General features: G+C 42.1%; 1 protein-coding gene across 1 annotated transcript in view; it reads right to left on the bottom strand.

The window, feature by feature from the left end:
• The window catches only part of Morc1 (MORC family CW-type zinc finger 1), a 153,715-nt gene that overhangs the window by 29,647 nt on the left and 98,558 nt on the right, over positions 1–25,510 (bottom strand). The window contains exons 17-20 of the mRNA XM_052739763.1: positions 25,285–25,423; positions 9,452–9,520; positions 5,890–6,138; positions 3,622–3,726 (exon numbers count right to left, since the gene is read on the bottom strand). Coding sequence (XP_052595723.1) covers positions 3,622–3,726; positions 5,890–6,138; positions 9,452–9,520; positions 25,285–25,423 — 562 coding nt within the window. The remainder of the gene's footprint in view (positions 1–3,621; positions 3,727–5,889; positions 6,139–9,451; positions 9,521–25,284; positions 25,424–25,510) is intronic.

The following is a 25,510-nucleotide window of genomic DNA, read 5'->3' as shown; positions in this document are numbered from 1 at the left end:
GAACTTCCACAGTGCTGAATGATGTACAAGGTCTAACCAAGAACACTTTGATTGCATGGTCTCAGAAAATGAATACCCTACACTGGCTAAAAGTCCAGGCATAAATTAATATCAACACTAAAAAAAATGCTGGGGCAGTGACAACCATCTACACAGCCAGAATCGACTGCAGACGAGGCAAATGAGCCCAAGACCTTGGGAGTATGTGACATGTGATACAAAGAAAAGGAAGGCATTGAAAATCACTCTTCAGCGCAGGACCCATCATGGCCAGCAGTAGACGGCAACAGAACACAAGCTCCATCTATGCATGTTGCTGCCAATGGCAAGATTTCATCTGTGTGTGTGTGTGTGTGTGTGTGTGTGTGTGTGTGTGTGTGTGTGTACACAAACCAGTTTTAGATGGTTTGGGCTCTTAAAATTGATTCGAGGCTCTGGCCTGTAGATTGCTGTGAGATGGTCTTTCTGTACACTGTGAATGTGTTGCTACCATTGGTTAATAAAGAAGCTGTCTCATAATGTTGTGTCAGAGCTTTTTTAAAAAAAAAAAACTTACAGATCCTTTGCATATACATCATGGCTTCTGGTTTTGTGTTCTCAAGGGATTCCTGTGTGTGCAATGTGTGTATCTACGTCTATCTGTGTTCCCATGCTTTTTCTTTGGCTCTTTTTCTTCTGTTAGTTTGTTTAGTCCTATTCCAGTTTGTTTTTGCTTTATCTTATTTTTGTCTTATTCCTTAGATGCCTGTTTGCTTTCTAACTAGAGACAGAAAGATGTAGATCTAGATGTGGATCTAGATGGGAGGGGAGGTGGGAGGGGAGCGGGGAGGAACTGGGAGGAGTAGAGAGAGGGAAAACCATAATCAGGATAGATTGTGTGGGGAAAATCCATTTTTAATTTAAAAAAGAAAAGAAAAGAAAGATTTTGGGGTGGGAAAGAGGAAGAACTTAGGATAACAGATGAAACTGTTATGATACTGAGCCACAGCATCAAGGTGATTTGGAAGAAAAAATTATTCCATAGCTGAAATCATAAGCAACGTGAAATAATAAGCAACATGAAATAATAAGCAATGTGAACCCAAATGGGAATGGGAGGGGCAAGCGAGGCTATCATTGTTTCACTTGAACTTGGACAACTGTCCATACAGAGCCAGTGAGGTACCCAAAGTCAGCAAGGAGGAGAATTAAGTGCCCTAATGTGAACATGTGCACGTGTTCATCTTTTCTAAAGGCAGATGGGTAGCCACTATTAACACCGTCAAGGAAAAATAAGCTAATTCTAATGAAACTGTTCCCCAGACAACATGAAGCTAGAACAACAGAGCACAGCCAGGCACGAGGTAAGGCCTTTCTGTGGGAACTGAACACACCACAGTTCTGAGTCTATTATATGAGAGAATAAGGCCCTAGGTTCCACACCCAATTAAGCTCACCAAAATAATAAATAGTAGCATTGGAGGGTGTCTTGTATTATAGCTAATTTTTCTTTCTTAGGCAACAACTTCTGTACCACTGCTGGTAGCACTGGCTACTTTCCCCCTTTATATTCAACAATCAGAGCATCCAGATGAAACAAAGTTAAATGTGTGTGTGTGTGTGTGTGTGTGTGTGTGCACATACACACATCCACTATACTACATTCACACATATACACAGTAATTAAAAGATAACTGTGAAGGATCTTAGGGGTTAAGAATCTTTTTTTTTTCTTTACTTTAAGAAAGTACAGACAGATAGGCATTTATAGGTTGAATTATTTCAATTATGGCCAAACAAAAATTAACGTTCATCTCACTAAGGCACACTTATGTACATTAATTAGTTATATGAGTGTGAAAACGAATGCCCTGCTAAGATCACATCATCCTACCTACCATGCCCACACCCACAAAAGCAGCAGACCTGGACAAACAGACCACACAAAGGCAACGCAGCTAATTTGTGAATAAGCCCTTACTAAAACCCCGTGCACCATTTAGAAAGGGGACAACGTAACAACTCCACGAAAAGCAGATGAAGACGTTGATGTCTCTGCAAAACAAGCGGTGACCCCTAACAGTCACAGGTGCAGCTGTGTCAAACTGTGCGTCACAGAGGTCTGTGGTTAAAACGCTGCTTGTAGTTCTCCCATCCTTTCCAGCTTCCGGTTAAATTCTGACCTCTTTTCTAACTTTGAAAATGCTTTAATGCTTTACTTGCTAGATGTCCTGGATTTTGGTATGTCTTATCATTGATATTAAAGGTTTTTGTTTGTTTGTTCTGTTGGTTTTTTTTCCTGCTCCTGTACATCAGTTACTCCCTTTCAATGTGTTTTCTTTCTTTTTTCTAATGGCTTCTTAAGACAACTGGAATGGGCTAGGTGTGATGCCCGGGGTAGCAGGGACTAGACACAAATAGGAGAAAGCAGACTGGCCAAGGTGATCACAGCTGGGGGTGGAAAATGGGCACATGGGGACTGATGGAACTTCATTTGAAATTTTCCGTATCTATTTCTTTTTCTTTTTCTTTTTCTTTTTTTTTTTTTTCGAGACAGGGTTTCTCTGTGTAGGTTTGGTGCCTGTCCTGGATCTCGCTCTGTAGACCAGGCTGGCCTCGAACTCACAGAGATCCACCTGGCTCTGCCTCCTGAGTACTGGGATCAAAGGCATGCGCCGCCGCCGCCGCAGCTGCTGCCGCCGCCGCTGCTGCCGCCGCCGCCGCCGCCGCCGCCGCCGCCGCCGCCGCCGCCGCCGCCGCCACCACCACCCGGCTCTCTATTTTTCTAAATAAAATCTCCCTATAGCCCTGTTGTGTGCCTTGCGTCAATGATGTTCTCATGAAGGGACGTAAAGTCAGAAGAAATATGTTCCTCATTGGACCAAGTACAATTTAAACAATTCATGAATATAAAGGGATGCTATACAACATACGGGCTATGTCTTTAACAGGGTGAAGAGTCAATGGCTTGGCCAGTTCTTAAATCAATCATGAACAACAAGGGTTTGCCACACTTGGCTTAGTGAAGTCAAAGAGATTCCACAGTTGCCAAGATACATAGCTGTTTGATACCAACCATCAGTCAGAATGATGATGCATTATCTAGTGGAGTGAGTGGAAAGTGTGCCCGTGTTTCCCGAAGAGATTTCTCCAGGGGGTTTTTGGTAGCCACCCCATTTAAGTCAGTTCAAAATAATACTTCAGGTACTGATGTTGTAACTTAGTGGTCCCTAGCACCACAAAATAGACAGACAGACATGAAGTAAATAAACAAGAAGGACCAAAATCATCAAAAAAGAATTATAATTTCTGATGAGTTCATATTTAAAACTGCTTATAATTTGGATTGGGGCTTGGAGCTCTGATATGCTCTTCAAATTATATGCACAATTTTTATACATTTACACATATGTCACAATTCTCACAGTCTGGTAATTAAAAGAAAGAGGTCATGGGCTGGAGGTTAGTTATGTATTTACTGGTTCATGCAGCCACATGTAACAGCTAATGTCTCTGGGACATGCTCCTTCATCTTCAAGTGACTGAACTGTATGTTTCATCTACCCAGATCTAACGGACCCTTCCATTTTTATGAATATGAAACTGTCTTAAGGTGCCATTCATCGGTGAAGTTAATCTTACCAGGACTACAGTTGGATCTCTGCTGCTAGTTTCAACTTCAGGGGATGCCTTGCATTCCTGTACAAGGTTTTCACTCTGCCTCTTCTTTGTTTCCCACGAAGAGACCTAAAATAGTAACAAAAATTATGCAAGGATTAGAACCAATCAATAGTTTACATTAAGCCACTTTAACTATTTCATAGAGACTGTATTAACTGCAGGATAATTCAAGGAAAATTCAACTGATCTTTGCCCTCAAAAATACATGACTGGCCAGGTCTGGAAACACAGACCTATAAACCCAGCACCTAGAAGGCAGAGGCAAGAGGATCACAAACCAAAGAAAATCTATATAAATAGACCATGAAAGAAAAAGGCAGTGAGAAATGGAAAGAAATATATCATTCAAACAAGGACATGTAAAGATCAACTAACAACACCTAACAATTTTACAAAAAAAAAAGAAAACCACCTTTGTTTTAAATATTTATAAAGAATTTAATGATCTCCTGATATGCCTACCCCATGTTTGATTTCCATAAATATAATGTCTTCCAAAACCAAAATAACTTAGTTTTCAAGAGCTGATGTACATTCTGCCTCCATTTGATGAGTCTCCATCTGCCAACGGATCCCAATCTGGCTTCTGACCTCTTCACCAGCAACAGCAGCAGCAGCAACAAGGCTTCCTCCTATCACTTCTACTGCCTCTAAGTTTGGTTAAGTCAAAGAACATTCTTCAGACCTATGGAATTTAGCTCTCTTGCCCAGCTCTTTTTTTTAATCTCCTTATTCCCCACTTGGAAGATGCAACCTATTCCTACTTTCCCTTCCCCTCGGACTAGCAAGTCCTCCACAGTCTGTGCAGTTACCTCCCCAGCCTTGACCGTCCCGCTCCTCCTCACGTACCCTTCACCCCCACTCACACTCAAATGTGTCAGCACTTCACAAGCTCATGAGTCCTGTTTAGAGTTCAACTCTAAAGCTAGGGTCACTGTATTGGACGCCTTTCCTTGGAAGTCGCACATTTTAAGCTGAACTCATGTTCCTCTCCACAGGCCAATTGCTCTCTGAAGCCCCTATTTCAATGGCTGTCAACACTGTTCTTTTCCATGCCTCTGTGTTATCATGGCTTGTCTCCTTAAAAATACTTTGTATTCATCGATGGGTCAAATGTTCTGCCTTTCTCATTATTAACTTTAATTGAATGTAATCCTAAAAACAGGGACACCCTCCCCCCTAAAAAGACATCTTTGTTACATTCTTAGTTAAATTCCTCATTGTAAGCATTAGTGTTCTTGTGTCACAAACAGCCACCATAAGGTCGGTTGCAGAGAACATTGAGCAGTTAGGAATCCTTATTGCTCACATCCAGCACCAAAGTTTGGTTCTTAACCCACAAATCCAGTGGCTCACAATTGCCCATAAAACCAGTTCCAGGGCATCTGACATCCTCTGCTAGACTCTGCGGGTACTCACCCACAAACGGTATACATCTACACAGACAAATACACATGCACACAAATAGAAATAAAAATAAAAATTTTTAAATGCTACAATATGCTAGGTAGAGTAGCATTTCAATCTAGTTCCAGCTACTCTGGAGTCTGAGGAGGGAGAAAAGCCTGGGAAACATAGTAAAACTCCCTCAAAACAATAGGAGGAAAATAAAAACCTAAGTAGCTGCCACAGTTGCAGTTCGCATCTGTCTGTCAAAGTATTAAACTGTAAGCTGGATGAGGGAGGAGACACATGTGTACATAGGCTGAAAGGTCCACAAGAAGATTATACAGAATAGAGGAACACACACACACACACACACACACACACACACACACACACACACACACACACACACAATGTAAATCTACCGAAGTGTTTGTGCATATACAAACAGTAGGTAAATACATTCAGTTCATGTTAGCTTTACATACATGTATATTTAAGCTGATCTCTATATTTAAGATCTAAAATATGTGGTTTTTACGCCACAAACATAAGACCTTTTCCCATCCAGGTATTCTTTGGGGCACCATCACTTGGCTGAATTCTCCACATTGTGCTGATATTAGCAGTCTAATTTTTCTTCCAAAATAGAGAATTCGAGGAGAAAAAATAGAAATTGGGACTCTATCCAGCAAACACGGGCTGCAATGTACATCCCATAATTAGAGTGAGCTAAAAATGTGAACATGAAGCCAAACCTTTACCAGATGCTATTTCCAGAACATGGAAATTATTAAACATCTTGTGAGTAAGAGAAAAGAAAGGGGGAAAAAAACCACCTGCCTGGGATGCCTCCATGAGCTTGAGGTTTTCCGACAGAGCGGGCACATGACTCTGCTGCTGGTGTTTCACACTCCTCCTCACAGACCTCTTCTGAATCTTAGTCATGCAGACAAACTCCACGTCCGAGTCGGCATCCTCTGGGCTTCTCTTTCGGCCTCTTTGGCTGGATGAAAGCTGGACAGATGAAGGAGGAGTGCCTTGAATTAGGTCTACTACTGAAGGCCCGAGTCTCCCAAGTGTGGATTTTTCCTTAATTAAAAACAAGAAGATATAATTTTGTGAGATGGAGTTTGATTATTTATGATGAGTTACCATTTTTTCTCATAACACTGAATTATACTTTTATAGCATATAATGCAGTTAGATTATATTCATCCCCTATTTCTGCCCTCCCAATTTTTCCCAGATTTCCCCAATACATGCATTGTGGTTTGAATGAGAATGGGCCACAAAGACTCATATATTGCAGGTTTCAAAAGTCCACAGCATTCCCAGTTAGTATGCTTTTTTACACTCTCATGCTTGTGTGTGTTCTCTCTCTTCTCTCCTCCCTCCCCCTCTCCCTCTCCCTCTCCTCTCTCTCTCTCTCCTCCCTTCCCTCCTCCTTGTGAGTCAGACATAAGTTCTCAGCTGCTCCAGCCATACCTCCAAGCCTGCTTCAAAGTTCCCTGTGATGAAAGCCATGGACTCTACTACCCTCTGGAACTGTGAATCCCTAAATTAAATGCTTTCTTCTCTAAGTTGGCTTGGTCATTGTGCTTTGTCACAGAAGTAGAAAAGTAACTAAGACACATCCCTTTTCCAATTCCATGTCCTATTTTTCCTTAAATCCACGGAGTCCAACCAATGCTGCCTATGGATGGGGCACTATCCACTAGAGCACATCCATACCTCGGGGGAAAAAATGACTTTCCTTCCCCTAACAGCCATCTGTCACTACTAGTGCCCCAGCATGGGGCTAGGGCATGTGTGCCCCTCCCTCATCCATGGGAGAATGCTGACTGACTTGATCTTGGACAGGTCATGCAGGTAACCACAGCTCCTGTGAGTTCGTGAGCGCAATGGCCCTGCTGTGTCCAGAAGACACGGATTCACAGAGGATCTCCCTCATCGCTCACTCTTACAACCTTTCTACCACCTCCTCCATGATATGCTCTGAGCCTGGGGGATAGAGGATGATAGAGAATGTCAGCTGAGGGCCGAGAACCTCATCGAAGCCTCTTCTCTGCACTTCGACAGCTTGTGAGGTTCAGGATTATCAGTCATACTTGGTACTACTAATAAAAAGTTCAAAAATCAAAAGTTTTGGACAGCCACTTTAGCGAATGTCTACTTTCAGTACTAATAGTTCTCTCCAAGGTGGATTCAGAAAGACCTGCAGAGGTGGGCTGAATGCAGAGATCTGATGCATTTGCCTTTCCTTCCCTGTGCATGTGAGGTGAGGTAAGTCCCCATTCCTAGGCCGATCACATCCTGCATCCTGCCCCTGCTGGCTACTTTTTTAACCTGTAAAGGACAGGTGTGCTAAAAGTACTAGATAGAGTATGTACTCCTCCAAGCTAGAGTCTGGTCTCTTTTCTAGAAGCCAAAAAGAACTAGAAGACTTAGGGGTCAGTAGGACATGGGTGGTGTTCTAGCATTCCTAAGTTTCCTGCAGGCTGCCATCCAGGAGAACCAAATTTAATACAAATAGACCATATCAATCGCTCCTGTGCCTGATTCTGCAATTCAGGTATGTAGGGAGTTGGGTAAATTCCTACGAAAGGAAGGGGCAGGGTTATGAGCTCCTGTGCACTCCAACTTATGACTGAGTTCATAAGTCTTGGGTTCCTACATGAAGTACAGAAAATGCAAGTAACAGCAACACGAACCAAAGGGGCACACTGAAAGCAAATGCTTCAATGTTGAAGCAACTGCGGAAAAATACCAAGACGTGAAATGTGCACATTCGTGTTGACTAAGACATAGGGGCAGGTGAAGAGCGGGGACAAGGCAAGCAGGAAGGCCTGAGTTCGGATCCCCAGCATCCACATAAAACACCAGATGCAGTGCTGTACACACATAAGCCCTGGGGAGGCGGAAGCAGGCAGATCCTCATGCTTGCTGACCAGAAAACTAGCCAAGTCAGTAAACCACAATTGAGTGAGAGGCTCTGTCTCAGACTATAAGGTAGGAGTGGTTTATCAAGACACACATGATGTTGACTTCTGCCCCCACATACATGCATGGTCACCTACACATACACATGGGTGCACACATGCATCCATACACACACACACACACACACACACACACACACACACACACACACACACGGGCACGTGAAATAGAAATAACTGAAACTGTGGAGTTTCCCGCATATTTATGTATCTAACATAGCTGAGGAGTTCTGGGGCCTCACAGCTATGTTTTTTAAAGATGCTCGAATGATTCACGTGTCCTCTACATTGACTTATGTTGTTGTAGTACATATATGAAGAGGGGGCATGCCCAAAGCCTCACCATGCACTGCCTGGCAGGCTGCAGGTTGGTAGACTAGGTTACTTTTGAACTTATGGCAATCCTCCTGAACTTATGGCACTCCTCCTGCCTCTGCCCCACTAATGTTGAAATTACAGGTTTCAGTTACTATGTGGGACCCTAAATTTTAGATCTTAGATACTGGAAAATTGAAAAATAAAACATTCTATGACATTTAGCAAACTTAAAAAACAAGAAGGTGCTTCCCACGAGGACATGAGCCCACTTAAAAGAGTTGGGTACGGTGGCACAACACTTATAACCCCATATTTAGGGAGTTGGAGACTGGTGGGTCCCTTCTTCTAGCTGATGGGTCTGCCTAGCCTAGTCAGCAGGTGAGGGACAGTTTCACACAAAAAAACAAGGGAGACGATACCCAAGAGACATCTAGAGCTGTCCCCTGGTGTCTACAAGCATGCACACACTCATGGAAGCATGCCTGCACACACATGTACACCCACATAAACACACCCATACATGTGCACATGCATACTCAAAAATTACGTATGCAGCGTATTTCTAGGTAAATATATGCCCATAGACTAAACTGTTGTCTTTCTTATAGAAACTATGGGAAATGCACTTTAAAAAATTGGAATTGTCATCATATCTAACCAGTAAAGTAATGGCTGATTTGATTATTTATGTCTTATTTGCAAAGTTTTTGCTAATAAATATATATCAGTTTAGTAAGAAGAGAGTGTCAGCTAAAATCATTAGTGCTTTATTCTGTGACTGATGAAGCTTATGTTAGAAATGTAATACAAATGGCTGGATATTACTTTATGTATTTATTTGAAATTTTTGAGATTTGAAAATTTTTTATTTTTATTTTATGTGTTTGTACGTGTTGTTGCCTGCTCGTTGTGCACCACATGCATACAATGCCCACAGAGGCCAAAAGGTGGTGTCAGACCCCCCCCAAGACTGGAGTTACAGATGGCTGTGAGCCACTGTGTGGCTGTTGGGAATTGAACCTGGATCCTCTGTAAGAGCAGCTGAGCCATCTCTCTGGCTCCTGGCTCCTATTTTAATTACTCACTTTCTGTACTGAAGAAAGGCAGAAGGGCTTGAACTCAGGGATTCTACTCACTGCTATAAACTGAGACGTCTAAGGAAAGAAAACATTAAAGCAAATTTAATAACTAAAGAAAAATATCTTCAGTCGCATATTACAGAAATTCCGTAGCATGAATCTTAAAAGGTTTTATCAATAAAACAAATCTAGGACCAGGTATTGGGGTGAATGCTGGAAGATCAGAGAAACAGAACAAGCCACAGCCACCTCGCCTCACCAATTCCTCAGCTGATCCTGTTTCCTTAGACTGGAAGCCTCTGAGTCCTCATCCAAATGGATCTCAGCTGAACTGCTGCTCAAAAGCCTAAAAGCTTAACCAGCTCTAGTTCCTAGTTTTCACGCCTTATATACCTTTCTGCTTCCTGCCATCACTTCCTGGCATGTGTCAGCATGCCTGGCTTTTTCCAGTGTGGCTTTGAACTCACAGAGATTCAGACGGATCTCTGCCTCTGGAATGCTAAGACTAAAGGTGTGTGCGCCACCATTTTCTGGCCTCTGTATCTAGTGGCTGTTCTGTTCTCTGATCCCAGATAAAGTTTATTAGGGTACACAATATATTGGGGAACACAATATCACCACAAAATTCAGTATTCTTCCTTTCCTAATGAAGTATCTAGATCACATTCCTTACCCACAAACACTTAGTTCTGCTGCAAGAATGTTCTTCTGATGGTACCTGGGTAGTGTAAAAGCATCCAACGTTTTAGTAAGCACTGCGGATTGAATGTCTTATGAGCAACTTCAGGATACCACTTGTTCCAATCCTGACTGGGTCCAGCCTTTGCATCACATAATCTTCCACCTCTCCTCGCCAGAGACCCTCTTACTCTGTGCCTACAGAGCTCAGGGGCATCCTGAGAGCACTGGGCTGAGATTCAGTGAACGGGTGAGGGCTAACTGCCTTTTACTATGCCTCTCATCATTGAGATGTTGCCTTATGCCCAGCATCCAGAAGTTTCCAGTATCCCCAGGCAGGCTATTGAGAAGGGGAGCCAGTGCTCTCCCTAAGAAGGGAGATCCTTTGACACTAATGCTTTCATTGCTGCTTTTAGCTACTGTTTTTGTTGCCACTGCTGTTTTGTTCTGGGTTGGGGTCCCACTATGTAGGTCTGACTGCCTGGCCTGGAACTCACTGTCCTGGGATTCAGATGGCTCTTGGCAGGTGCCTTCAATGCCACCCTTCCGAATCTGAATCTGTTATTCTCACAGCACTTCCTCTGGGGTCTCTCTTCATTGGTGGATCATCAGCACAGACACCCAGGTTAGAGGCTCTGAACATTCCTGGCTCACAAACCCTCTCTACTCCCCATTAGTGATCAAGCTATGTGAATTTCCCCACTTAACTCTTTTGTAAATTCAAAATGCATGAGGTCAAAGTCACCACCTATTAGAGGCCCTTTTTACTAAAATGAAGAGGAGAGGGGGCTCAGTAGGTAAAGGTGTTTGTCACCAAACCTGTGACCCCCGAGTTTTCCAGTACCCGTGTAGTAGAAGGACAGAGCTGATCACACTCACACTAAGGCATTCTTCCTCCAACTAAATAAATAAAAAATAAATGTAATAAATAAAACATAAGCTGGGCGGTGGTGGTGCATGCCTTTAATCCCAGCACTCGGGAGGCAGAGGCAGGTGGATCTTTGTGAGTTCGAGACCAGTCTGGTCTGCAGAGTGAGTTCCAGGACAGCCAGGACTGTGTTACACAGAGAAACCCTGCCTCAAAAAAGACAGAAAGAAATAAAATATAAAATATTGGTTAAATGGCTTGGTGTATAAAGGTGTTTTCCAAGAAAGCCTGATGACCGGAGTTAGATCTCAGAGCCTATGTAAGGGTAGAGGAAGACAATTGATTCCACAGAGTTGTCCTCTACTGCCAAAACATGCCATGGCATCCCCACACATACACACACTCAAGAAAACTAAATTAAAATACAAGTAAAATTGAGAAAAATGGAGAATGAGGAAAAAGCATGACAATCAAATTTGCATACAGGCTATTAGAATCCTCAAACAAGCCTGTGGAAATAATGTTACATTCTTACACATGGAATTCTAACTTAACGAACAGGGGTGGAGATTAGCAGTGTAATTTTAGTTTTCTTCAAGTGGTTCTGATATGCAGTCGGGATGGAGAAACGCCACCCTGGAAGGCGGCACCACTGCTGAATCTCTGGTGCCTGGCCTGGCACACGGGCTTTCAACTCAGGTTGAGTAAATGGAAACTCACACACTCACATGGCTTATGATTTGTTTCCTGATGTCTACCCTGCTCTTGACCACATCCCATCCCTCTGCCACCCTTGTGCCTCTGTGCACTCAATGTTTCTCCCATTTACACAGCCCCCTTTCATACTGTTAGACAAGCTACGTCTTTGGTCTGAATGGTCCTGTCTACTCTTGTCTTTCTGCTATGTCCCATTCATCCTTCAAGTCTCAGTTCTGAAAGCACCCATCCCAGCTGCTAAATCCAGGTCTCTAAGGAAGAACCATTTGCTGCTTTTTTGGCTCACGCAACATTGCAGATAACAGATTTTTTACTTTTTAATGTGTCTTGTTGTAAAGCTACAAAATAAAACGAGCTACATTGGGTCATTCTCTAAAAATATAGTTATGAGTTAGGTTTTCCAAGATTGCTCTTAGCTAGTGTTTCCACAGGAAAAGTAGGGTAGAAGGTGAGAGTCCAGCAAGTTTTTCACAAGCAAAGCCTCTTTTCTCATACCTCTGAAAACTACTGCTTTGTCAATCATAACTTCTTAAGTTCTTTCACGAGCATCCCACGTAACCTACTTCCATGAACTGGCATTTGCCCAGCAGGGTCTCAGATGCCCCTCCCACTATTGGAAACAATGGTTAGCGTCGCTTTGCCATCTCCACATCTGCCCTTCTCTGCAGGTGTATATATGCTGATCCTTCTGACTTGATCTTGCCGGGGGTCTCTTCAACTGCTTTCTCTTTCTTCCTTTGAAGCTTCTGCTTCATCTTGACTCCTCCAAGTGACCCCAGAAATATCTGGAAGATACCTTCTAGCTGCATGGAGTTTATATCTTTGTCTTCTGTGTGCCTTATTTTTCCAGGACTTCCAGAAAAGAGTGGAAATGATGTGTATTTACAGCTACATTCACATCCACGATACTACCTCTCTACGTGGTTGTATCACACTGTCTTACAGTTACACATCAATGATGCACTGCAATAGACTGGACTTCACACTTGTTTCTGTTATATGGGGCACAGAGCGTGATGTTCAGGGTGTTACAGATGCTCAATAGAGGGTTGTCCATTATAGGGTGAACTGATGGCCCTAAAGTGTACTGCCTATCTTTCCATGGTTGAAACACTGTAAGGGGTCTACTCTGAATTCACAGCTTGACAGATTCTGTTGTCCATGCTGGATACTATCACACCTTGCAAGCGCTTTCCAGGGTGCCATATACATTCATTTCCAGTGGTGCTGGCAACCCTTTATAACAAGACTGATTCCCGATATGGCAAAATGGACCCAGTCTAGCCTGGCTATAATATATGACTCAATTACATTATTTGAGTTTACAACATTTTTAATAATAACTTAAAGATAACTATTCTCTGCTATACAGTTTTATTGTAATGGGATTGGAACTGAATTACTAACCATATCGCTAAATAAGAATTGTGAGTAAATGGACATTTTATGAGTCCTATAAATTCTGCTCTTTCGTTTTGACTTCAGAGTTGTTTTTACAAAAGGACAAGAGACCCAGAAAAGCGTGACAGAATTTCCAATTTCATTTTGAATAAAATAAACATTAATAATTATGGTCAGATAGAACATTTTGAAGCCATCAAAAAGCCAATAGAAGACATTGTACTGGCTTTAAGGAATAGAATGAAGGTGAATCATTGGGAGCACACAGGAGGAGGATTCGCTGAAGGGAATGCCTTCCCCCCTCAGTTCTGTACTCAGCAGGCTTGAACACAGTTGGCTATTATTTCCTGTCTTTTAGTAAAGGCATGATACAGCTTTGGGAATTTGGAGCTTCATTCCTCCCATTCACCTGAGTTCTACTCACTTCCTTCTTGAATCTTAATCACATAGCTTTGCTTTCTAATTCTAGGGAGGGCTTAACTTGAGCTTTTTGTACTAGTAGTTTCATTCCCTGAAAACTACCCAGCTGTGAGATTCTTTACTCTTCCTTACAATTTATAGCTCTCATTGTGTCTAGAGTTCCTCCAGTGCTGTGGCTATCAATTAAAACATCTTTCCCCTAGCCGGGCGGTGGTGGCGCACGCCTATAATCCCAGCACTCGGGAGGCAGAGCCAGGCGGATCTCTGTGAGTTCGAGGCCAGCCTGGGCTACCAAGTGAGTCCCAGGAAAAGCACAAAGCTACACAGAGAAACCCTGTCTCGAAAAACCAAAAAAAAAAAAAAAAAAAAAAAAAAAAAAATCTTTCCCTGTTAGCTCTCCCTTCTTCTCTCAAACTCCTCTTGACTGTCCTTCCTTCCCTAACTCTACTGAGAGAAGTCTGTCCCCTGGACTGTTCTCTGCCCTACACGCCCCTCCTAATGGTCCTTAGCCCTGGGTCCTCAGGTCACTCATGATTCTCCTTAGGATCACTAGGAACTCTGAATTTCTTAATTTCCCTTTCCAAGTGAGGGTTGATTCTCTCTACTGAAAACAGGGGAGCAGAATAGTTCAACAGTTTAGAAATTCCAGACCCCTAAGACTGTTGATTCTATACTGCTGTGGATATCGCTCTATATAAATAAAGCACTGATTGGCCAGTGACCAGGCAGGAAGTATAGGCAGGACAAGGAGAGAGGAGAATTGAGGAAGGAGGAAGGAAAGGGAGACCGGCTGGAGCCACCGCCAAGACAAGGAAGATGTAAAGTACCCGTAAGCCACAAGCCACGTGGCAAAGTAAAGATTAATAGAAATGGGCTGAATATAAGAGTGAGAGCTAGACAATGATAGGCCTGAGCTAATGGCCAAGCAGTTTGAATAATGTAAGAGTCTATGTGTTTATTTTATAAGTGGGCTCCGGGACTGGCGGGACTTGGCGGTGGGAGCTGGAGAAAAATTCTCCAGCTACACTATACCACAAGAGCACATGTGATTCTCAATGGATGGTCAGTTCTCTCACTTGTCGTTAATTGACTCTCGTTCCTAAGCACACAAGACTCTTTTCAAAGCGTCTGAACACAACGCCTGCCCTTCTCTGTCATCAGATGGCCCTGATTCCTCTTCAGAGAAGACAAAATTAAGATTACTAGTGTATGTGAAGGCCCTTAACTGCTCTGCCCCTGACTTAGGAAAACACAGATACATCCTCCAACTCTGATCTAAAGCCTGTCCCTAGTCCTCACATTCTTCCTTCTGTCTCCCAGATTTTTTTTCTCCATCAGCCACACCTCTTGTGTGCTAAGGTCCTTCCATTTCATTGGCTTTCTTTAAATAGTTCAGAAACATTGTCAAATCTCTCCCAGCCACTAACTTACCACATATACACTTACGTAACCATTGTGTGATTATGTAAGTATAAGCCTACCTTATCAACTTTCTATACATTTATTTGATTTCTTTACATTTCACTGACTGCTTCTCAACCTACCTGACCCCATCTAGAATTTTTCTTGTAAAACCCAAAATGACAGCATTAAAGGGACAAAGCCAAAGCAAAATAATAAAAGAGGAGGAAATTTGCTAAAGAATTAGGACAGAGTAGGGGATATCAGCTTTCTTTCTGAAGCATCTTCTATAGAAACAGATACAGACATAGAATTGGTGCACTACAAACATCAGCACAGGCTAAATGCACTAAGTGAAGTTTGCCCTTTGGTTCTAATTAGGAATAGCATTTTCCACTAACCAGCATAGGCTTTCAGCACCAGCCTGCAGGTTGCCCTATTATTTTAAAATATCTTTTAAAATCATATGTATTCATTTTTAATTTGGAGAACACATTTTCCCATCTTTGATTGCACTTTTTATAAAACTGAACTCTGCTGGCATAGTTAATCCACTTCCAATTCTGTCTCTGTTACCTAATGAATACCTATTTCCTAATGACAGCATCTTTTCCTCCTCCTCATCTTCTCAGATTTCAAAAAAAAAAAAAAGAATAATGATAGACATCTTACAAATATGGGTAATTATTTTTAAATGGTAGTCATAACCTCTACCAGCAAGATGACTGCATTTCTCTTACAAATTCAGGGTCTTGCAAGCCACAATGGAATCAGCACAAGCTGCCTCAGGTGGGTTATCTGTGGAAGCAGAAAACAGAGGAACCCCCAAGGCAGAAAGAAAGAGGTGAACATTTGGACATTTGTGATGGACACAGCCTGAAAAGAAGGTTCCAAGACTCCAATAACAAGAGACTTTTGTTTTGTGAACCTGGTGTACACCCCAGCCTCGTGTGTGTGTGTGTGTGTGTGTGTGTGTGTGTGTGTGTGTGTGTGTGTGTGTGTGTGTGTAGAGAAAAATGCTTTCATGTTTCTGCAGTGACTCTCTGACTTAATTTACTGAACTTGAGATCTGGAAGAGAACAGCACACCTTGGAATTTCATTTGTGCCTGATTATTATTAGTAAGCATTTGAAGAAATTTCCCTCTCCAAACTGTGGAATCTCTGGAGAGTGTGTTTGAATTTGAAAGGATGTCTTTGCAGCAAAATCTAATTGAATATTTTTTTCATATGTCTTTCTAATTTCCTTCTCCTCTCCTAAGGTCTTAGCTTCCCTCTCAGAGAGATTTGCTTGTATTCCAGATGGGCCAAAATGCTCACCACAGCTTGCTGTTTCTTTTCCCTACTTAAAAAGCTGCTAAGCAGGTCTTGTGGATCAGCCCTGTTGTGTCTGGGTGACACTGTTTCCTTGGAGTCATCCACCACCTCCGGCTCTTACAATCTTTCCTGCTTCCTCTTCTTATCACTGAGCCTTGAGAAGAAAGGTTGGATGAAGATATCCCATTTAGGGCTGAGTGCTCCAGAGTCTCTCACTCGGCATTGTCCAGTTGTGGGTCTCTGGGTTAATTATGATCTACTTCAAGAAGAAGCTTCTCTGATGAGGGATAAGCAAGGCGTTGATCCAGGGGTATAGGAGTATGTCATCAGGAGTCCATTTTCTCCCATGGAGTGTCACTAGGTATTGACTATGTACTCCAAGACGGGCCCCATGCCCCAGGAAAAGTTAGCAAACACAAAAGAGACTCCATGTTTGTTTGTGTGGGTGAAGTTTTTGTTTTGTTGTTGTTGCTATTGTTGCTGTTGTCTTCCAGTTTTTGTTTGTTTTGATGTTTGTTTCTTGTAGTTTGTTTCTCTCTCTCAAGAGAAAAAACATGAAGTTCGGTGGGTAGGGAGATGGGAGGAGTTAGGGAAAGGGAAAAATATATTATATGCAAAAAAATTAATATCTAGAAAAAGCCACTAAGAAAGCCCAAGTGATCACCTTGCCTTCCAAATCTGCCTAGAACTGGCAGAGTCCTCAAACAGAAATCACTGTTAGTGCTGGATTTCCCCATTTCTCCTGTGCACACGAGCTGGATCCATCCCTGCAGTTAGAGGCCCAGGAGTGTCAGCAACCCCTCTCCACACCCCGTGTAGGAGGCTGGGACTGGTCAGGGAAGATGGGCCAGAGGGCTGAATGCACCTGTGGGTAAAGCCCCTCGTGGAAACGGAACCATAGAGGGATCCAGTCTGAGTTTTCCTGAGCCTATAGAGTTGGGATAGATCATGAAAATACAGGAGTTGAAGATTCAACAAGGATTAACAAGCCAGTAGTACTATATGTAAAAATAGCCGGGCGGTGGTGGCGCACGCCTTTAATCCCAGCACTCGGGAGGCAGAGCCAGGCAGATCTCTGTGAGTTCGAGGCCAGCCTGGGCTACCAAGTGAGTTCCAGGAAAGGCACAAAGCTACACAGAGAAACCCTGTCTCGAAAAAAAAAAAATAAAAAAAAAATAAAAATAAATAAATTCAAAGTTAGAACAGTAATAAAATCCAGATCCTTGAGCTGAATTAAAAATGTAAATTCAGGTTCCGTATAAGAAGATAGATTAAAGCCAAACAAGATGGGAAACAGGATCCCAGCTCCCAGGGAAGGACGCAGGAGTCTGTGCTCAGAGCTGCAGGTTCTGAGGCCTGGGCTTCCCCTAGAGAGGCGCAAGGAGGAGCCTTGGGAAGGAGGCCAAATACCCGCATCTTATGTAACTGAGCCAGGGAACAGGCTCCGAACACATCCAGGATGCCAGGGAGCCTCTGGCAGTCCTTGATTAGCCAGCACACTAATTGAGAACCGATGGTACACACGGTTCAGGTGCTTAAAGAGGGTTTGCGGGCAGAGATCAAATAGGTACGGATGCATTAGAATCCAAATTAGCGCTGTCTCCCATTGAATTATTTCAGGCCACACACCCGCACCTCTCCTCTCGTCCTTATTGATGTGGCTAGGAATGACTGACTGGCATGCAGAGAGGAATGCAATGCAGCATGCCTGCATGCAGCTGTCAACACTATTTCTGTCCTCCACCAAGGGACATATTCCCCTCTGGATTGAAAGTCATCTTGGCCTTCAGTACCATTATTTGGTCCCTTCTGGAAAGCCCAGTAGCAGACAACAATACGTAATGTGCCTCAGTTCCAGCCTCCTGGGAAAAAAAAAAAGTTGGGTAATTTATGAATCCAGAAGTTGTGCATATCCTGGGCTTTGTGAATCACATACCATCACACAAGACCGCTAGCTTCTCTCTAGCTACTGAGTCTCTCTGGGTATGTTAAGCAAACACAAACTGCTGTTCTGACAGAAGGTTTAACACCTGCTTTTTAAGAAGTTAATTTGACTGGTCAATTCAAGTTGAGAAGAGAGGCCCACCCTCCGATGACAATCTACTGTGCACAACAGTGTGCCAGGCAGGGCAGTGAGAAGTACGTCAAGACAAAGGGAGCCCACTGTACCTGCCTTCAGGGGGCTTCTGGGTAAGTTAATCATAAGCAGTTCTTCTAACCTCTCATTATTATGCATGAACTCAGGGCCTACAAATGTGAAAGTATCATTAATTTTCCATCTTGGAAAAGTAATGCAACACCACGGAGAAATGAGATCTTTCTTTGTAGCCAGAGTAATAAAGTAAAATATTTCAACTACAATGAGTATAACAGCCTCTTGCAAGACAAGGGTCTTTAGGTGCCATAAATTTTAGAACATGGATGTTTATGTAAGGGGGTTGGAAAGTACTCGTGATAAATCAATACACTTTCTAAGGCATCTGTCACCGTAGCAACACACATTTGAAATCAGCATCCTCCACAATAATGGCACATTAAAAAAGATTAAATTCTAGATGGGAAAATGTGTTCACATTCTCCATCACAAAGTTCTGCTCAGATATTTCATTCTAACTTCAAACACACAGCTAAAAATTCCTCAAGCTGCCTTTGTTCAACATTTACAGACCAACATGGGAACTGCCAGATTATTTAAGTTCAATTTGTGTGTGTGTGTGTGTGTGTGTGTGTGTGTGTGTGTGTGTGTCCATACGAACTCTGCAAAACAACAGAAAGATATTGCTGCCTTTCCATTTCAGAGGCATGGAATCCCATCAGTACTGTCCATTTGGTGGGAAGACTATAAACAAGACAAATGGAATCCAGATGTGAACTCTATACTTTAGTATACATCACTCTACTTTGACCAAGTGTAAGAAAAATTTGGTCTCTGGTAATATATGATGCAGAAGTTGGAAAGTTTCACCTGTGTAGACCCACTCAGTCTTCCCAAATGAAAATATCAAATTATTCACTCTGTCCTCCACATAATTTGGTAAATACCTATCACTCAAAGGTCCAGTCCTAGGTGCTGCTGGGAATGTGGACAAGAGTAAATGAGATGTCTTTTTTTTTTTTTTTTTGATGAAGGAGATGGATCTGATATGTAAGTATCTGTAATGGCAGGGAGAAGGTGAAAGTGTGCTGTAAGAGGGGCATGCCAAGGACAAGGAGACCAGAAAGGGAAAAGGTGCTTTTACAGAGTGGGGGGTGGGGGTTGGGGGGGGTGGGGGGGTGGACAAAGATTTCACACAGGGTTTGGCATCAGTCTGAGATCACAAGGGACTCGAGAAAGGGCAGAGGCCACTACAGAGGAGAATGGCGGGAACAATGGCTCTCAGTGCAGTGTGGACATGAGAAGCGCATGAAAAATGCAGAGCAGAATCAGGCAAAATGAGAAAAAAGATGTTAGCAAGGAAGCTGTATCAGGCTACAGAGAGCCTTGACTGTGAACTGAAAGATGACTATTGGTCACGAAGCCTAGAAGATAACCAAGCAACACAACATCACTGTACAAACATGCAAATTCCCAGCATCCACACGGCAGGATCCGATATCTTCTTCTGGCCTCCACTGAGCACCAAATTCAAGTTATGCAGATACATGCAGATAAACCCCACAAATACATAAAATAAAAATAAATGATAATTTTTAAGTAAAACATAGTAGGTAAGTTTAGAATATGAAACTGTGACTCATCTTTTAATGACTGAGGGTATTTTAATGCTGTCCCCCAAAAACCTGAATCAAATGTAACTAAAACTAAATTCTATGTGCAGAGTCATCCTTGTTACACAATGGAATACAGAAATTTAAGCTGTGAGTTAAAACTAAGGGAAGTGAAAGCTGGAAGATTAGAAACTCCTAAATTACATAGAGATTTCATAGGTCAGCAGTATTAAAAGTATTGCCTCGGTATATTAAAAAATAGAAAAACAATTATCCAGTTAATTTGTCAAACAGCGGCCAAGCAATCAAGCAACATATTACTATTGAAATGCTTCTCTTGGCCAGCAGGTGGTGCTTGTCACTCAGTATAGAAAGCAGGTAATGGGAGACCAAAGCCTACACCAGAGTTGGGTACAAATTCATCTGTTCAGAAGAAAGATTGCAAAGGATTGCTCCAGCCACACAATTTATAACCAGGGTTTTGGCTGGTCAACACCGATTATCAATTACGCGATTTCTTTATTCCATAAAAACGTACCACCAAGGGTGACAGATCTTGAGTTGGCCTTTCTTTTCAGCTTTACTGAACTCAGGGGTTTCTACCACGCTGTTGCTCTGAAAATGTTTGGGCATCCTTTTCTTCTGTAGTTTTTTTTTTTTCCCATGAGCAAAACTGGTGCAAAAATTAGACAGAAACATCCTAATGTCACCATTTAAAGATTCATGACTTGATGAATTACTTGACTTGAACTTCACTCTCTTCCTTTATCATAATGGTTCTGAGTAGCTGAAGTGTTGTGGGAAGTGTGTGTAAACACGTGGGAATGCAGCTTTGCAGCTTTGGTACGAGCTATGCCTTTCAAACCCTAGAGGACAAGGCATGCAATCAGGATGCCTCATTTCCCACAAGTTTTCTGATTGACTTTTGCTACTCTCATAATGTGGGTGGCCTGTGTGGGTGCTGCTAGAGGTAACAGATTGTCACTCTACACATGGGTAGGGTGTGTAAGGGTGGGAGAGAAACCAAAGCTGCTGGGTTTTGAGAGGAGCTGAGAAGAAGTATTAACATTCTAAGCTCCTGTCTGAAGGTGATATACAACCTAGAACCACAGAACTCAAGATCCAGAATAACCTTGGATCTTGGATCTAGTGTCAGCTTGACAGGATCAGCAACCACCTACAAGCTTCCAATGATGGATTCCTTAGATAAAGTGAGCCCCTGGCTTGGATGATTCCAGCTGGATCTGACCTGAAAGCCTCCTTATTATGGTCTGGCTTTCTACCAGAAGATACTTTATCAGCTGCCAAGGAAGGGAAGCAGTGAATAGTCCTACCCTGATGCAACACCCACAAACCACAACAATGACCAGCATGACAAGATATCCCTGAAAGTGCAATAAGTGGTATGCACCCGATGATGGTAGCCAACAGCTGTTTAATCATAGTTAAGACCCATTCTACAGAAAGGAAATCATGCCTGATGCCAGAAATCTAGCCTTCTTATCATAGCTAGTGAGGTCATCAATCTTAGAAAAGCCTTGCTAGACCAACATAATTCCTTACTACATTCTAAATCATATCCTTATATACTCATAGAGAAGCATTGCTACCAACCCTCATCAGAAGCCTCTCCTGTAGCAAATGGAGAGCCCCACAGGAGACTGCAACTAGACACAATGCAGAGATCAATGGATTTTGGGAAGCCTTGACTCCCCTGATCTGATGAACTGTGTCCTTGAACTGTGAACCAAAATACACATTTCTTCCTTACATTGCTTTTGGTCGTGGTATTTTATCACAGCAACAGAGAATTAACCAAGATACCTAGTTACCTTCTTCATTTTCCACTTCAGACTGCCAGCTACCATTGATGCTAAAACGCAGAGGTGAAGAGTTAAGTGTGCAGGAGTAAGCCACGGCTACACTTGCTCCCCAGGTCTTCTCAGTGGATAAGTGATCACTGTTAGTAAGAAGCTATCGGGAAGAGCAAGGCAGTGGGCGAGCATAATTATACGGTTTATACTTTATGACAGCCTGACTCCGAGAGGATAGACAAATGAGTGCCAGCCAAGAAACATGCTGAATCATGGTAGTAAATTGGCCTATCTTGATTTCCTAGCGGCATTCTGCCTGCACCTAGATGCAGTTTATTTTGACACTGAGCGGAGGCAATGCTACTTCTCTGACCTCCCCATCCCTGCATTTATCAAATGTTGTACGCCGCCAAAAACAGTTATTCTAAGGCAGTGGTTCTCAACCTTCCTAATGCTGTGACCCTTTAACACAGTTCCTCAGGTTGTGGTGACCCCCCACAACTATAAAATTTTGTTGCTACTTCATAACTATGATTTTGCTGCTGTCGTGAATTGTAATGTAAATATCTGACATGCAGGATATCCAATATTCGACCCTCATTGGATTGTGACCCACAGGTTGAGAATGTTGTTTCAAGGACAATTAAGAAGACAACTTCTCACTGTCTATAGCCTGGCTTTCACTCTTGCTTTTGACCCTGGGTAGATATCACCAAAGGATAGTTATTGAACATCCATATTACTTTCATGGATTATTTTTCTTAAAGAACTGAAGTGCTCTTTCAAAATTCTTCTATTCAGTAATTCCCATATTTTATAAAGAATTTTACTATGTTGAAAAGATAACTACACCACAGAAAAACTGAGTTTGCTTTTTAAGTATCTAAGTTCCCTCATGAGGGATCAGAGCAATGCTCTTTGCCAAGTCTTATGCTATTCTTGCCTTAGATGCTCTGATTCCTACAATTTTCTCTAAGTAGACTTCAAGATAGAAGTTCAAGGCCACTTTCCCTGTGACAGGTACTTATTTTAAAGTGCCCCTCGAGGTCTCCTTGGAATAAACTTCCACACCATTCCAGGTCTATTGAACTAATGCTGTCTTACTGTGGTTGGCAATTTGGAAATCATCATTAGATTTGGTCCACAAAGAGATAGTTTGGTAACTGAAGACATTTATTTACCATTTCAACAATGACCTGTTGAATGCTCAGTACCCACCAGGTACTGATTTAGGTAATATCAAGTCATGGTAGGCACAGCTGAGACTTTCCCTGCCTCCAAGAACCTTACATTCTAATATTCCAGTTACTCTGAACTTCCTACATGGTCTATCTAGCCTGGGAAATTCCCCAAAAGCAAGCATTCAAAAGTCAATGACTACTCAAAATTAACCAGCTGCCTGGAGTCTGGCCATTGACTAGCACTGAATACTTGAAACTATATTATGATTCTAAGAATGTTTTTCCACACATATTTTTTTTGTGGAAACTCTCCTTTCAGTAAAGGAAAAGGACAGTGAGGATTCTTACATTCTTTGAACAAGATTTCTACATAAGTGGTGCTAAATTGCTGTTAGAATCTAAATGAGCTGAATCTATAATCCTGATTTAAATTTGTGGGGGGGGGGAAACCTATCAAGAAAGAGAGAATAAACAGAATGGATGGTGCCCATCTGTTGACTTCGTTAGTTTTCATTAAAATCTCCACCTCAATGATAAATAACATGATCCAACTTTAAACAAACAATAAGCTAATTAAGGCTTTATGAATAGCACTATCAATATCCAATTGACAATAGTGACCTCTAAGGAAGGAAAACAATATATTCAGAGATGGCCAAAAGATAAAACTAACTCCAGTATGTTGAATGTCTTCCCAAAGCTTCAAGGAGTGGAAGAGAAATTGAGAAATGACTTTACAAACAAGAGCTATCACAGAACAGAAACATCTATATTTATCTATTTGCCTGTCAGGTAAAATAACCACAGGCTCAGATACCTTTATTTCTGGTTTCTGTTATCACACCCAAGACTAGAGGCTTTATTAACTAAATAGAACAGTGAAGATGTGTTTTGTCAGTGTAGAATGCTTTGGGATGTATTTCCTAAGTAATCCTCAGTATCATTCCCAAACTGACCAAGATGCCAAGCTAAGGGAGAAGACCAGTCATGTTACCACTTCAGCTGGTGTCTGACTCACACTGGAGATCCCTAGCAAAGTGGGAAGGTAAGAAGGGAAAATGTTTAAATTATAAGAAACCAAAACTGATGTAATTTTGGATTGAATCCTACCCCATCACAGAATTTTCCATTCTAATGAGTCTTTTCTCTTTCTGTTTTCTGGCATCCACAGATGAATCAATAATTCCAAATATTTACTGCTGTCCTTCTCAAATGCTACTTGAGCAAACTAGCTATACAAAGTTTAAAATGCTGAATCTGGGTGCTGAATCTATAAGCAGAGATATAACTCTTGGTCAAGAAAATAAGGGCTGGGGGTGTGGTTCAGTGGGTAAAGCACATGCTACAGGAGTGTGAAGATTCATGGTGGGATGGCACCCATCTATACTGCTAATGCTCCTATGGGAAGGGAAGTGAGAATGGGAGATCTCCAGAGGTTCTCGGGCAGCTAGGCTGGCAAACAAAGCTTTGATTGACAGAAAGACCCTGCCTCCAACAAGATAGAAGGTGAAGATTGACACCCAAGGTTGTCCTCTGGCCTCCATATGCACTCAAGCAATCTCCCCACCCTCCCTCTCTCATGCAAGCAAGCAAGCAAATCAAAGTGAAAAATGAAAACAAAAAATATACTAGAGAAGAGGAGAAGGAGAAAAGAACAGGGAGAAGGAGAGAAAGTGTAAGAAAGGAAGGAAATGATCGAAGGATGTCATGTGTATTACAGAAATGTCATGAGAAATTCCCTTACTTCGGACAGATGATATATGCTAATAAAAACAAAGGTCATAGAATTTTCTTCATGTCCCATTTCTTCCACTGAAATTCTCATAATTACCTATTCATTCATAGTAATGTTTATTCTTAACAAGTTCTCTTAACAATTAAAAAAAATGTCTTTGACATTCTGAATTAATGGGCCAGGGTTGTCTGAAAAACACGCTTTATCTAAAATGTCCACTTCCAGGGAAGAAACATGGTGGTGCATGGGGTGAGAAAGGAGTGCAGCCTAATTGTTGAAGTCATGCACACCCTTATTCCCTATCTTCAACACCTGACCTTAAACAAGCACACAACTGTAGAGCAGAAATAAATACCCTGTCCCCCACACGCCCTGTGTAGATAGATGGCCTTAGTACATATGCAGATTTTTTTTTATAGCACTCTCCTTTCTCCCCATTTACCTTTAGAATAATTCTCAGATGCCAAAGTGGCAAAAGAGAAATTTAAAAAAAAAAGGCTGTGTGCATTTTACTTGAGAAAACCATATTGGTTGATTTGCATGTAAGATATCAGCAGCTCAAGAGCAATTGCTAAATTTGGAAGGCTGAGTGACAGCTCACCTGTGGCTGTACTTCCGCCAGTCTGTTCTGGTATCTTTGGACTGACTCTTGAAGTTGCCTCTCTTTCTCATCTTTTGATGGCGGTCTTCTGCTCATGGTGCCCAGTGGGATAGGAGGCAGGTGTTCGGGCTGATTACAGCTTCATAATCCACAAGGAAGAGATTAGCACCAGAAGGACGTGTGAAGGTATATGCTGACTATAAAGGATGATTTACTTCTCTAAAGT

Source organism: Peromyscus californicus, unplaced genomic scaffold, assembly GCF_007827085.1.
Source record: "Peromyscus californicus insignis strain IS unplaced genomic scaffold, ASM782708v3 Scaffold_16__1_contigs__length_79575227, whole genome shotgun sequence".
Lineage (NCBI taxonomy): Eukaryota > Metazoa > Chordata > Mammalia > Rodentia > Cricetidae > Peromyscus > Peromyscus californicus.
The sequence above is the reverse complement of the archived record's forward strand: the minus strand, read 5'-3'. Positions and strand labels throughout refer to the sequence as shown.